The 13,699-nt window shown below is 33.5% G+C and overlaps 1 protein-coding gene across 2 annotated transcripts; it reads left to right on the top strand.

Annotated features, from left to right (window-relative positions):
* Positions 1-6,847: 6,847 nt before the first annotated feature.
* LOC100186503 lies at positions 6,848-13,397 on the top strand. 2 transcript variants are annotated; one of them, XM_026838933.1, is made up of 3 exons: positions 6,848-7,750; positions 7,826-7,982; positions 11,626-13,397. In XM_026838933.1, the coding sequence occupies exons 1-3, from the start codon at positions 6,864-6,866 to the stop codon at positions 13,021-13,023; spliced, it is 2,442 nt and encodes an 813-aa protein (XP_026694734.1). In that variant the 5' UTR covers positions 6,848-6,863; the 3' UTR covers positions 13,024-13,397. The 2 variants fall into 2 exon arrangements, with proteins under 2 accessions (XP_026694734.1, XP_018671587.1); XM_018816042.2 differs by having other exon boundaries at positions 6,848-7,982.
* The last annotated feature ends 302 nt before the right edge of the window (positions 13,398-13,699 follow it).

Genomic DNA, 13,699 nt, shown 5'->3' on the forward strand with positions numbered 1-13,699 from the left:
CATTTAGCAAACTGCATACATTTCTTATAAAATGTTTAAATCTTGAAATGTAAATTAAATTGAGGTTTTCATTTACTGATAGAGGTTTAAATATTAAAAGTGGGTGACACGTGATAACTTAGGCTAATCATAAATTTTACCATTTTTACACCACAGCAGGTTTATTATAAATCAAGACGGTAGCACCTGAAATTTCATGCTATATAAATATTTTGTTTAATGCTACAATTCATTTAATAAACATTAGACTAAATCGGTATTTTCGTTTCTACAAACAAAATATTACGTTTCTGTAGAAACGAATTATTGTCACAGAAACGAATTTAGCAACATTTTTGTTTCTCAAAACGAAACATTTTGTTTCTGTAGAAACGAAAACAAAAAATTGCAATAGACGCAAAACAATATTATATATAATCGACATAGAGTTGCTTAAAGGAAGTATACGATGTTAAATTTCGTGTTTCCATATATGGCTATTTTTACCCATATAATACACATGAAAATGGTCCATGTTTACAAAAACACGGACGTTAATTTCATAATTCATGTTTACATTTCAACCTAAAAGGTATATACAGAGTGCTTATAAGTGTCCCATCTCCCCCCCTTGTACTATATATCGCGGATTAATTGAGTGAATTAGAGATGTACTATATTCTAAATCAAAATAATCCGTTTCTGAAGAAGCATATTGATATACACAGATACAAAAAACTTGGTTTCAGTTTGTAAAGACGCATTATACTGTTTCTAGAAACAATTTATTTGTTCCTAGAAACAATTTATTTTGTTTCCGTAGAAACAGTTTTTTTTTTCGTAGAAACATGTTATTTTTTGTGCCCGTAGAAACAGTTTTTTTTTCGTAGAAACATGTTATTTTGTTTCCGTAGAAACAGTTTATTTTGTTTCCGTAGAAACACTTTATTTTGTTTCCGTAGAAACAGTTTATTTTTTTTCGTAGAAACATGTTATTTTGTTTCCGTAGAAACATGTTATTTTGTTTCCGTAGAAACAGTTTATGTTGTTTCCTTAGAAACCTGTTATTTTGTTTCCGTAGAAACAGTTTATTTTTTTTCGTAGAAACATGTTATTTTGTTTCCGTAGAAACAGTTTATTTTGTTTCCGTAGAAACACTTTATTTTGTTTCCTTAGAAACAGTTTATTTTTTTTCGTAGAAACAGTTTATTTTGTTTCCGTAGAATCAGTTTATTTTGTTTCCGTAGAAACATGTTATTTTGTTTCCGTAGAAACAGTTTATTTTGTTTCCTTAGAAACCTGTTATTTTGTTTCCGTAGAAACAGTTTATTTTTTTTCGTAGAAACATGTTATTTTGTTTCCGTAGAAACAGTTTATTTTGTTTCCGTAGAAACACTTTATTTTGTTTCCGTAGAAACAGTTTATTTCGTTTCCAAAGAAACACGTTAGTTTGTTTCCATAGAAACAGGTTATTTTGTTTCCATAGAAACATATTATTTTGTTTCAGAAACACTTTTTTATGTTTCTGGTAATAATAATATCATATTAGGAAGACCAGTGCGGATTTACAGTAAATACTACTCTTTGTTGCCATCCAGTGTGCGAAACGAAATAAATTGTTCAGAAACAAATTTTAATTTTTACAACATAAACAAAGTTGTTTGTTTCTTTTGAAAAAAAACGTTTCTAAAATTTTGTTTCTGGAAACAAAATAGTGCAATTAGAAACATATTTCGTTTCGGAGAAACAAATTTAGAAACAAAATTTCAGAAATGCATTGGCTTAGATAGGCTATACCATACCCACATATCAACTTACATTTTCCGGTTTAGGCGTGCTGTTGTTCTTTTGTATACTTAAACATTGCCTGTTGATGTGTTTATAATGTGAACCTGCTTTATGACAATTATAACACTGACTACGGAGTAGTTATCGGATTCATCATTATATTAAATGTTATGCTGTCATAATTAAATTGTAGGAAAATTGCAGTTAAATTAAAATGGACTGTTGTAATATTAATTTGATTTAGTTTGTTCTCAAACTCGACAACAATCAGTTGTTTTTAGTTGTTTAAATTGAAACAAATCGTAAATGTTTTTCGAATTGTTTTTCGTGAAGTAAAATGGGTTTTTAAATGATGACACAGATAAGGTTTATGTTTATGGCTATATTACACTAGAATACAGTACATTGCAAATTCTAGTTTTAGCCAAAACATTAACAACACTTTAGGTGGTTGGTATGCTATATGAACGGTATGTCGCCTTTGGCTATACGCGCTGTTAATACAATGCAGTTTGGCAAGGTAGCTGTTAAAATTCTTGGATTTTTATAAGGATAAAGTTTTCAAATGTCAAACAAAAGGGTGATCATTGCAGAATATAGAAATGCAAGCAGCATTTACCACTTTAGACAAAAGCGCCATAGACCAAGGTGTATGGGACATTTCCGCTGATTGTAAACTCATGATGCGATTGTTACGTAATATTTTTTGTGCACGCTAGCAGTTCCTTGTTTTGTAGAAACATTGTGTAGGCTACATGGATTATAAATACAGTGCGGTAGATATTGCTGTTGGAAGTATAATGCTTTATTTTTTGTCTGCATTGGTAGGTTAAAATGTAAAATAAAATTTCTTTGTGGCTATATAAAAAGTATGTAATTCTACGATCGCAATAGAACAACTTAACCCTTTTGTTGAGGTAACTAAATATTTGGGAACCATTGTCTTTATTAAAACTGATTGTTTTAACGAATTTACGAACCGGCTTGAGGGCTTGGCTGACATCATGACAAGAGTTTAAAAGAGAAGAGAATGCATCGAGTATAATTGGTAAGCGATAACAGATTCTGAAATGTAAGGGCCGACTCTGAGAATAAGAATAGAAATCAAAGGAAGCAATTGTGTTGCTGCTTTCAGTAGCGTTTGCGATTTAACCGTTAAATTAGTTGCATTGTACTACGCAAACGGTACGATTTTAATACCAAATCAGGATTATAGTGTCCAATAGAGAGAGTTAAGAGAGCAAGCAGTTAGGTCGGCATTAGAAGACCTTCTATATTTAATCCAACAAAACAACAATACCCGTATGAGGAAAAGGTGTTACGGAGTATGGTAAATAAACCAAAATATGGTTGTTGTTGTTTACGTTTTTATAGTTGAATCTTTCGTCTGGATAAAACATTTATAATTATGGGTTACTAAATGTAAAAAACATACAACTGCAGGTTTAATGGGCGTTAACTATGTACAAACTTGTTCAACTTACGTCAGGCATAGTTTGTTTCCTTTGGTCAGAATCAAGTGTGTGTGTGTGTGTGTGTGTGCGTGTGTGCGTGCGTGCGTGCGTGCGTACGTGCGTGCGTGCGTGTGTGTGTGTATATGTATGTATGTATGTAACTTACTTTATCATCGCGTGGCCGGAAAACGACAGTCGTTATAACACGGGCTCTTGATTACAGGCAGGCGCGCTAACCACTATGCCACGGCGCTGGTAATAATTTGTACCTCACGGCTAACTCAAATGTAACACAAAACTCAAAGCGTAGAATATTACTTCGTGTTATTTACGTATAATTCTAATAATAAATTCGCTATCATTAAAAGGCGGTACCTCTAAATTGTCAGTGTGCGCAGTGTGCGTAGTATGCCCATGTTTCTTACACTTTTCGCACACTGCGGCACACTGCGGCACACTGCGGCACACTGCGGCACACTGCGGCACACTGCGGCACACTGCGGCACACTGCGGCACACTGCGGCACACTGGGCACACTGCGGCACACTGCGGCACACTGCGCACACTGCGCACACTGACATTTTAGAGGGACCCATCAAAAGGTAACGGGGATTTCATAATGTACTATTTGTTCCTACATTGCTGCTTAAATTGTCCTAGTTTACTAGGCTACAAATCGCTAAATAGGTCCATTAATATACAAGTGCTGTCAATTAGTAATGATATAATAGTAAGAACTTTTTGTATAGTAGGGTGGGGAAGATGGGACACTTTGTCAGACGAGACTTTTTTAAATTTTCTTTTTATAGACCCCCATTTAATGATAATCAGGAAAATAAGGTTACAGAATTATTCGACAGTATTATCACGACTTCAAAGCTGATTACTGTTTTTAAATATTAAAAAAATGTGTAAAATAGAAACAGTATACTTTGAACAAGTAAAAAAAATGCGAAACAGTAAGGTGCTAATTTTTAATGTTCGCTAAATCATAGTAAAGCCAATGAATTATTTTAGTTTGCGTGTGCGCACGATTAAACTAATTTCATAGCTTCATAAAACAGCCTTGAATATTTCGTACAGTTTGATTTTGTCTTATAAAACCACGGCCTACTAGAGATATCTCTAGTAGGCCGTGATAAAACTAGTTTTTGTTTTGTAAAAAAACACTGAGATATAAGCATGACGAAAATAGGCACGGGTCAATATGACTTTAATTTAAGATAAAAACAGCAAAAAATATCGGTTTAACGTTATATATATGAAGTTTACATAAAGTTTACAGAATACTGCTAATGTAAATATATTTCAATTTAGAGTCCCATCTTCCCCCATTGTAGTTTTGTATGTTTTCAGTGCCAAACTTTGAAAGATTTGCTTTTAATTTAGTAATTTATACATCAGGGGGTTTTCAACTATAAGATACTGATATAATAAAAGATATTATTTTGAAGATATATTCGAAATTTGGTCATTTGCACTTGGTGATAATTTATGAGAAGGGGCTTGTGCCAAAAACAAAGTAGTAATACCCAATTTGTAGCAAAAATAACAACTTTATCAATAGTTATTATCAATTTTCTGTTATTACAAGTTCATATACATTTGTAGGATACAATATTTATCCATTGATGTTCAAACATTACCCATTGTCGTTCAAACAATACCAATTGTTATGCAATAATATAATGCATAGGCAACATGTTAAAAACTATAGCTTTAAGGCAAGAAAAAGAATGTTTAGACCTAATTTTCAAAGCGTACAGTATTATTTCGTGTTATTTACGTATATTCCTATTTATAAATACAGTTAATAATCAAAATTAACAATGATTTTAAACTGTCCCATCTTATCCTGTGTTTTTTTTTAATTTGGAAAATTTCACCTGTTGTGCGGATCGCTAAATAACTCCTCGTGTGTTTTATTATATTTTATTGAATTGGTTCTAATTCGTGGTATTACCCAAAAACCGTCGTCAATTTTGATTTTGGAAATATTTGGCAAAATGTGCTTAAGTGTCCTATCTTCCCCCATTGTACTATATCACACAAAAACCGCATTATATTTTTTTAAATATTGAAAATCATACTATAACTATATGCCGTGCTGTAGCACATACATATTTTGTAGAGTCTTGCAGGCCCCGACGTGGAGTTTTAAGGTTTTAAAAATCGACTATATACTTGAATGAATTAACGTAACTTGCTTTATCTTACGTTAGCCGGAAAACGAAAGCCGTTATAACACGAATGTTCATACTGGTATCAGGTTTCGAGTAACAATTTGTGCGTTACTTTGTAGGCAATTATTTGGGAGAGTGGCATTTTTATGTATGACTGGTAATTATTTATAGTTTATACAACCCATTAGTGACCAGTGGGTTAAAGCAATTGCCCATAAAAGGGCATACCAACGAAAAACGAAAATTTGTATATGGATAGATATGTTCAAATGTAGCCTAAACGTACTATCAAAGTTTGCCAAAACGATTCGACTTCTCAAAAATCGCGTGAAAAAAATCCGCTGTAGTTAAAAAAACGGCTGTTTCGACAATGCATGGGATTGCCCATAAGAAAAAAAATCACTCAACTTTGATCGTTTCTAGTTTCTAAAATACTGAAGAAAATTCAAATTTTATTTCTGATTTGGTATAATGAATGCTTCTTCTTCAAGAACAAAAAAATGTAAAACATAGACTTTATCATGTTTTAATTTTTCGGTTGAACGTAGTGTCTTTCCTAAGAACACATACGCCCGTAATGCTAAGAACGACGAGCCTTCAACCCTTTACTTCTAAGTTAGAGGCGGACGCGCTAACCATTTTGCAACGGCGCCGGACTTCATACCTTATTTTTTTTATTAATAACCAGTTAGTGTGCTGGCTTCGAAATATGTTAAAACTTTCTAATGGTTGTCTTTATTAAGCCCCCGGGTATATATTTATACCACATAAAACTTAACATAAATTTTAATGGCAGTTTTCCCAATAACAAATTTCTGTATGTGTAGGCTAACGTACTGTTAGAATTGTTCGAAATGTGTTATTGCACATAAAACCTTACCTTTGCACTTGTCCTAATTGATCTACAGCAAAGGTTGTTTTGTATCCATTGTCCAACTAACTTCACATTGTATTACTATAGTAGTCAAGGTAATTAATGTTAGATATGCTGCTAAAACTATTCAAAAACCAATATTGAGTGACAGTATTTCCATAACAGATACACTAAATACCTAGCAGTACTAACTCATGTAAGTGACATTATATTACATAAAACTCGGTGACCTTATACTACATAAAAGCAAAATTCTGGTTTCAGTCCTATTTCTGATCAAAGAGCAACATTTTTATTGTCTATTAATCATATCATATTACCCCTATAACACAGTACAACATGTTATATTTTGTCTTGTCTAAATTGTACATGGCACCATTAAATAAAACATGTAAAGATAACTGGAAAGCGATTTTAAATTAAAATTTGTTTATCATAGATTCAGATAAGGGGAACTACTTCTGTAGTTATAATAAAAAAAGACACTATAGTTACTGATTATCCTGTTCTTATTATTTTATCATATAGCAATTACTAACAGCTTTACATTTTTTACATGACAGGTACGTAAGTTTTGTATCGAAAATGGCAATATCCAAAACATTTTATTGTCAGTTGGCTGACGTTTGTGGCCACATACTTATCATATTAGCGAACTGGTGCGTGACCATGTCCTTCGTGGAAGCAAACATGTGGCATTTTACTGCACCAGGCACTAGTGGTTTCTCATTGTGGGCGGCCGCTCTATTCGTTTCATGCACGTGTATCACTCCCCTGTTTGTGTGTATTACCGCCTTAAGAAACCACCGACCGAATCCGGAGGTAATTTTTACTTTATCAACATTCGCACCATGCGTTTTACTGGTGGTTTCAAGTGAAACTCTTGGCGAATCACCTTCAGCAAGAACATGGTTGTTGGGAACCGCTGTAGCCTTAATACCGTTCGTCACAATGTGGGTTGTCACGAAACCAACTCAAGGTTCATTTCAAAGGAACACAATGTTCAACAGGTTTTCATGCAGTGGGGTAATAGCAAACTGTTGTATAACAAAGGAAGAAAATAAATGGAAAGGAAATGAACGTCTTGCTGATGAATTTCTCGCCGCTGTTTTTTTGGTTATGATGGTTCGATGGTGTTCGTCGTCAATGAATGTTTTTTACGAGACCTGGCAAGCTCCTTCTATTCTTTTGATGTTTGTTCTTGCACATAGAGTTCCAATTTATGTCATACAAACCAGGTCTCGTTGTTCGGCAGTTCGTACAGACAATCCGTCGCGAAAATCCACAGGTTCGACTGTCGCGGAGAATAGTGAAGTGACTTACAGCAGATCTGAAAAGGTTGTCAGTTTCGAAAAAACAAGAAATCCACCTGATGTGACGATAAAATCGTATTTTTCTGAAACATCGACTGCCTACGTTTCCAATACTTTTGAAATCGAAAATCCAAAATGTTACACTGCTTGTTACCAAATGTTGGTACTATGTGTTTCAATGGTTACCGGGTTAGCGATTGGAGCTATTTTAATGGTATTTCTATGGATTTTTAGTTCTCCTTCCTTGCCATGCCGACTTGGAGAAAAATCGCCTTATCCCAATGGAGTAATTATTCTGGTATTGTTTGCAATTGGCGTCGTAATCGGAGTAGCGAGACCATGGAATATGATCTCGACAAACCAAGGGAAAAAATGTTCTTCGTCTTTTCAGGTATACAAAATATTCTGGTTTGGACCTTTTAATAATTTATATAGTATGAAAAACCGATCAGTTTTGATAAATATATAACAGCGCGGGCAAGATGGCTTCATTTTATTTATCTCTGTAACGTGTAGAAGTAATACAGTTGTAATAAGCAGTACTCTACTCACGGCTTTGTAAAGTGCACTCCTAAGCCAATTGTTCTTATTCACTATCAACAAATTGTGGATTAGACACAACATTTAAAAAATGAATTTTAGGAATGCGAATGCCCGCTAAATTTTATAGCCATTTGCTGAAATCTTGAAGTTTGTTTAAACCACTCTCGTTGTTGATAAAAATGGTCAGGAATTATTGTTCCGTTTAATTTTTCCTAATAAAATTAGCAACACAAAATGTGAGATATCAGTAGTGGGATGGGGTATAGGTTGCTATACGGTGCACGTTGAAAAACCTTTTGTAAATCTACCCATTTGATGAGAGACGAAAACAAATGTTACAGTATTATTAAACAATATCCTCAGGTCCCAAAAAAACGCGCCTAATAAAATTAATGTTAATTTTGTAAAAAAACTGAGATACTGAGAAAAAAATTGGGCAGTGGACAATATAGTTCAATGGGGGAAGATGAGACACTTAAGCACATATTGCCAAATATTTCCAAAATCAAAACAGATGACGGTTTTTTGGGTAATACCACGAATTAGTACTATCATTTCTTTATTAATTGACAATTTAATAAAATATAATAAAACACAAATTTTACAAATTTGAAAACACACAGGATAAGATGGGATAGTCTAAAATCATTGTTAATTTTGATTAATAATAAATGTATTATCAATAGGAATATACGTAAATAACACGAAATAATACTGCACGCTTTGAAAATTAGGTCTAAAGATTCTTTTTCTTGCCCTACTTTTTTTAACATGTTACCTATAGTTTTTAACATGTTTATACATTATATTATTGCATAACAATTGGTATTGTTTGAACAACAATGGGTAATGTTGAATGAATGAATGAATGAATGAATGTAACTTACTTCATCCTCGCGTGGCTGGAAAACGACAGTCGTTATAACACGGGTTTAACACCTCGTGCCAGCTTACGAGTTACCATGTATGTTACTTTGTGGGTGATTATTTTTTTTTTTTTATGTATGGCTAATAATTTAGACAACCCATTAGTGACCACTGGGTTGGAGCAATTGCCGTTAAGTGTCTTGCACAAGGACACATACGCCAACAATGGTAGCAGCGTCGAGCCTTTGAACCCATCACCTATTGGTTACAGGTAGGCGCACTAATCACTATACCACGGCGCCGGTTCGAACATAAATGGATACATTTTGTATCCTACAGAATGTTCGAACATAAATGGATACATTTTGTATCCTACAAATGTATATGAACTTGTAATCACAGAAAATTGATAATAACTATCGATAAAGTTTTTATTTTTGCTACAAATAGGGTATTACTACTCTGTTTTTGGCACAAGCCACTTCTTGTAAATTATCACCAAGGGCGAATGACTAAATTTCCAATATATATTTTTTTAAACATTATCTTTTTATTATACCAGTATCTTATAGTTAAAACCCCCCTGAGGTATAAATTACTTAATTAAAAGTAAATCTTTCAAAGTTTGGCACTGAAAACATACAAAACTACAATGTGGGGGAAGATGGGACTCTATTTAAAATATATTCACATTAGCAGTATTCTGCAGCTTGTAGTTAACCTACCGAGTTTAACAGGCCGTGCTAGTTTCTTTCCAAGGAAACTTCATATATATAACGTTAAACCGATATTTTTGTGTTGTTTTTATTTTAAATTAAAGTCATATTAACCCCTGCCTATTTTCTTCATGCTATCTCAGTGTTTTTTTTACAAAAATAAAACTAGTTTGATGAGACAAAATCAAACTGTACGAACTATTCAAGGTTGTTTTATGAAGCTATGAAACTAGTTTAATCGTTTGCGCACCCAAACTAAAAAAATTATTGGCTTTACTGTGATTTAGCAAGCATTAAACATAGCACCTTACTATTTCGTTTTTTTTACCTGTTCAAAGTATACTGTTTCTATTTTACTTTTTTTTAATATTTAAAAATAGTAACCAGCTTTGACCACAGAAATAAAAAAGAATAGAACGCGCATCTCTACTGTTGGCAAACGAGAGAGGTGATACACTCTCTCTCTTTCGCGGGTCGTTCCCGTTTACTGTTGTAGTCAATGGATTCGGGGGCGTTTTATGTAGCTTTTCTTCGTTTTTTGACTTGATTTAAAGTTATAGAGTGAAACAACTATTTTCTAATATATATATATATTTAAAAAAAACGTTTGTTTGAAGGTTTTTAATTAAAATTATTAAATAATTAAATTACCTAAAAAGTGGTAAACTGTAAGCGTTAACCTACCAAATAACTAAATTGACCTGATAAACTTGAATAGTTCGTGTAGTTTTTAAAATAAACAGCTTAAACCTTCGAAAACTACCATGCGCCTTTCTTTTACAATAGAGACCAAGCAAAATGGGGACGGAGTTGGCGGTCACGTGAATAGAAAAAAGAATATATCACGATTTTGGGCAGTTGCGCGTTCTAATCTTTTTTATTTCTGTGGCTTTGACGGGCGTTTTATAAAGTCGTGATAATACTGTCGATTAATTCTGTATCCCTATTTTCTTGATTATTATTAAATGGGGATCCGTAAAAAAAAAATTAAAAAGTCTCGTCCGACAAAGTGTCCCATCTTCCCCCATCCTACTATGTTACTTAAATTAGGAATAAAATACTTACAAACAACAGTTTAAAAAGAAAGAAGCAGATCCGGTTTGTAGTATATAATATCCCACAAATTCCGTCAATTGTTTTTTCCATCTTGCCCCACTTTTTTTGCAGGTGTTTATAGCTGAACTTTTAAAGGTTTGTTAATAAGTTATTTATACATTTTGGGTAATTGAATTATAATATAGATTAAAGTATCACACCAATGGGCAAGATAAACGGATCTAGATTCCAAAGCAGGTATTATTATTTATTGTTGTTTAAGTGTATTCCTAATAATAAATTTATTATTGGTTAAAATGAACAACGCTTTTATACTATCCCATCATTGCCCGCCTGTTTGCGATTCGCTAATTGACTGCTTGTGAGTTTTAGTATAATTTTTGATGTGCTGTCAATTAATAAAGGTAAGATAATAAAAAGTCATGATATCACCCAAAAAGCATAGGTATCATGATTTTTGAAACAGTGGTCAATATGTGCTTTAGTGTAGTATTATACCACGCCTTTTGCTGTATTTGAGAAAATCGGTAGGGTTTAATGTGGCTCACATTAGGGTTGCAACTATTACAATAACGTTTTAATATTGTATGTATAGTTTACATGGTAAAGAAATAACAAAACTTATTAAATTATGTAGCACAAGAATTTTGTTGCACCCCAGACCCCTTCAGCTTTGTTCACTTAAAATCGTTCTGATTTATAGAAGTGGAATTCGTTATATTGCGCCTTATGTTTTAAAACATATTTCGTTAAAACATATGACATAGTTCTTAAAAAATTAGTATAACCATATTAGTTAAAATTGACAGTAGCCCAGAAATATTGGAAAAAAAAACTTATTTTATTGTGCAGATTCTACGAAATAAACGTCTTGCGCCGATAAGTTTAACTGCGTTGATCACAATTTTGCTGGCGTCTGCTTCTGCCATGATTATACACGGAGGACAACTTGGTTTAGCCTTTCCTGGTTCGTGTCTTATTTGCCTAATCCTTCCTACGACGTTGGTGATAAGTTTTGATGCATGCTGGGTTATTTTTCGCTTCCAGGAAAATACAGTTTTTTTTAATCTATTACCGGGAATCGTAGCTTGGTTCACTGGCCTCGGTTTCACTCTTCTCCATATAGCATTCATTCTGTTTATCAATCCAAAGATTTCTCTCATATTTTTTGGAAGAATGGATGTGATTCTTGGTTTAAAAATCGCGCTTGTTAGCTCTGCATCTATTTTATCAATCTTGATTGATACCAGACTGCATCCAAAGCAGATGAGTCCTTCTATTACCAACAAACTTGCTCCTTCCTCTTGTTCCGAGTATATCAAAGGAAAATGTCGGAATAACATCAAACCAGTAATTATCGTCGCAATCACATTATTTGTTTTGTGCGTTGGATTGGCTGTTGGTACAAGCCTTTCTTCCCATCAATGTCAGATCCAACACCAGGAGACGATGAAACAATTTACAAAGCGCGAATATCCAAGATTTAGTCAAGACACGCTGATTGTGACATCCTGGAACGTTCAGTTCGGCCACGATTTAAACGGGCGGGATAACCTGCCATGTATTTACACTATTCTTAACAAGATGCAGCCAGATATTATTGGCCTTCAAGAATCGGATGCGCTTCCCGCATATTGGGGAGGAAAAGATATACTGGCATATTTGAAAAATTCACTTGATGGAATGAAGGAATATCCTGGTGTTCATCCATTAAAATCAAGTTTGGGCGTTGGGATACTTACCAAACGTAACGTCATAAATCACACAGCACATATACTACCTTCAGATAAAAAGAATAGAAAATTGCCGCACTATACCATGACACATACTGAGTTCCGTCTTAATACCAGCACTACGTCAAATCTGACTCTTCACGTTTTTAATTTACATGGAGTCTTTAAAAATTGGACGAGTCCTCCACTCTCAAACATGTCTCGTATTCAACTCGAGTGGATTGCGGATGAAGTGCGCAAGCTAGACACTTATGTCCCAGTGATAGTAATGGGCGATTTTAATCTGAACCCATTTGAACCAGAACTGAATATTTTGAGAACCGATCTAGATCTTAAATGTTCTGTTCATTTCGGAATGGATCCACATTTGTATGAATCAACTTTGTTGAACCGTTTTGCTGTGGTTGACCATATATTTTATCGAGGGCTTCGACTACTTGACAGTCATACTTTAAATGAAACAGGAACAATTTCCGACCACCATCCTGTATATGCTCGATTCTCTTTATTAAGTTGAACAAATGTTTTTTGTTTTGCTATAATAGGCGCCAAGAATCAACCATTTCGAAGTGTTAATGGCCTTTGTACAGAATACATCCACTTCCACTGTGAACTTTACTTGATCCGCGGGTTACTTAGAATGTTGCAGTAAATTGCGATTTAATAAGTTGCAGGAGATGTTTTATTTGCTTTTAATCTAAAACCTAACGTATTTTTACGTAGTGCGACTTTGATAATTACTTTTCATGTAGTTTTAATATTTTATTTTACTGTTACTTTTAAAATTGTTTTTTAAAATTCTGACAAAATATCTAAATAATGAAAAAGGTCTGAGTAATATGCTCTATATGTAAGCGGGCAGCAATAGATAATAAACATCTGTACTCTGGATCAGATATGTTCACGACTGCACTCTAATAGATTATAATCATGTCCAAGTTAACACATACATATTAAGTGTATAGTTGGGTGGTGGAAGATGGGACACTTTGTCAGACGAGACTTTTTTTTTAATTTTTATTTTACGGACTCCATTTAATAATAATCAGGAAAATAAGATTAAAGAATTATTCGACAGTATTATCACGACTTTATAAAACGCCCGTCAAAGCTGATTACTGTTTTATATATTAAAATAATAGTAAGGTGCTATTTTTTAATGAAATAATAAAGTGCTATTTTTTAATGCTCGC

This window comes from Ciona intestinalis, unplaced genomic scaffold (genome assembly GCF_000224145.3).
Source record: "Ciona intestinalis unplaced genomic scaffold, KH HT000128.1, whole genome shotgun sequence".
In the NCBI taxonomy this organism is placed as follows: domain Eukaryota; kingdom Metazoa; phylum Chordata; class Ascidiacea; order Phlebobranchia; family Cionidae; genus Ciona; species Ciona intestinalis.

What these genes read in the sequence shown, in the direction of transcription:
- LOC100186503 (XM_018816042.2), top strand. Translation starts at nt 6,864, where the DNA reads ATGGCAATATCCAAAACATTTTATTGTCAGTTGGCTGACGTTTGTGGC. An exon ending in AATGTTCTTCGTCTTTTCAG is followed by an intron (nt 7,983 to 11,625) that starts GTATACAAAATA and finishes TTTATTGTGCAG; the next exon opens with ATTCTACGAAATAAACGTCT.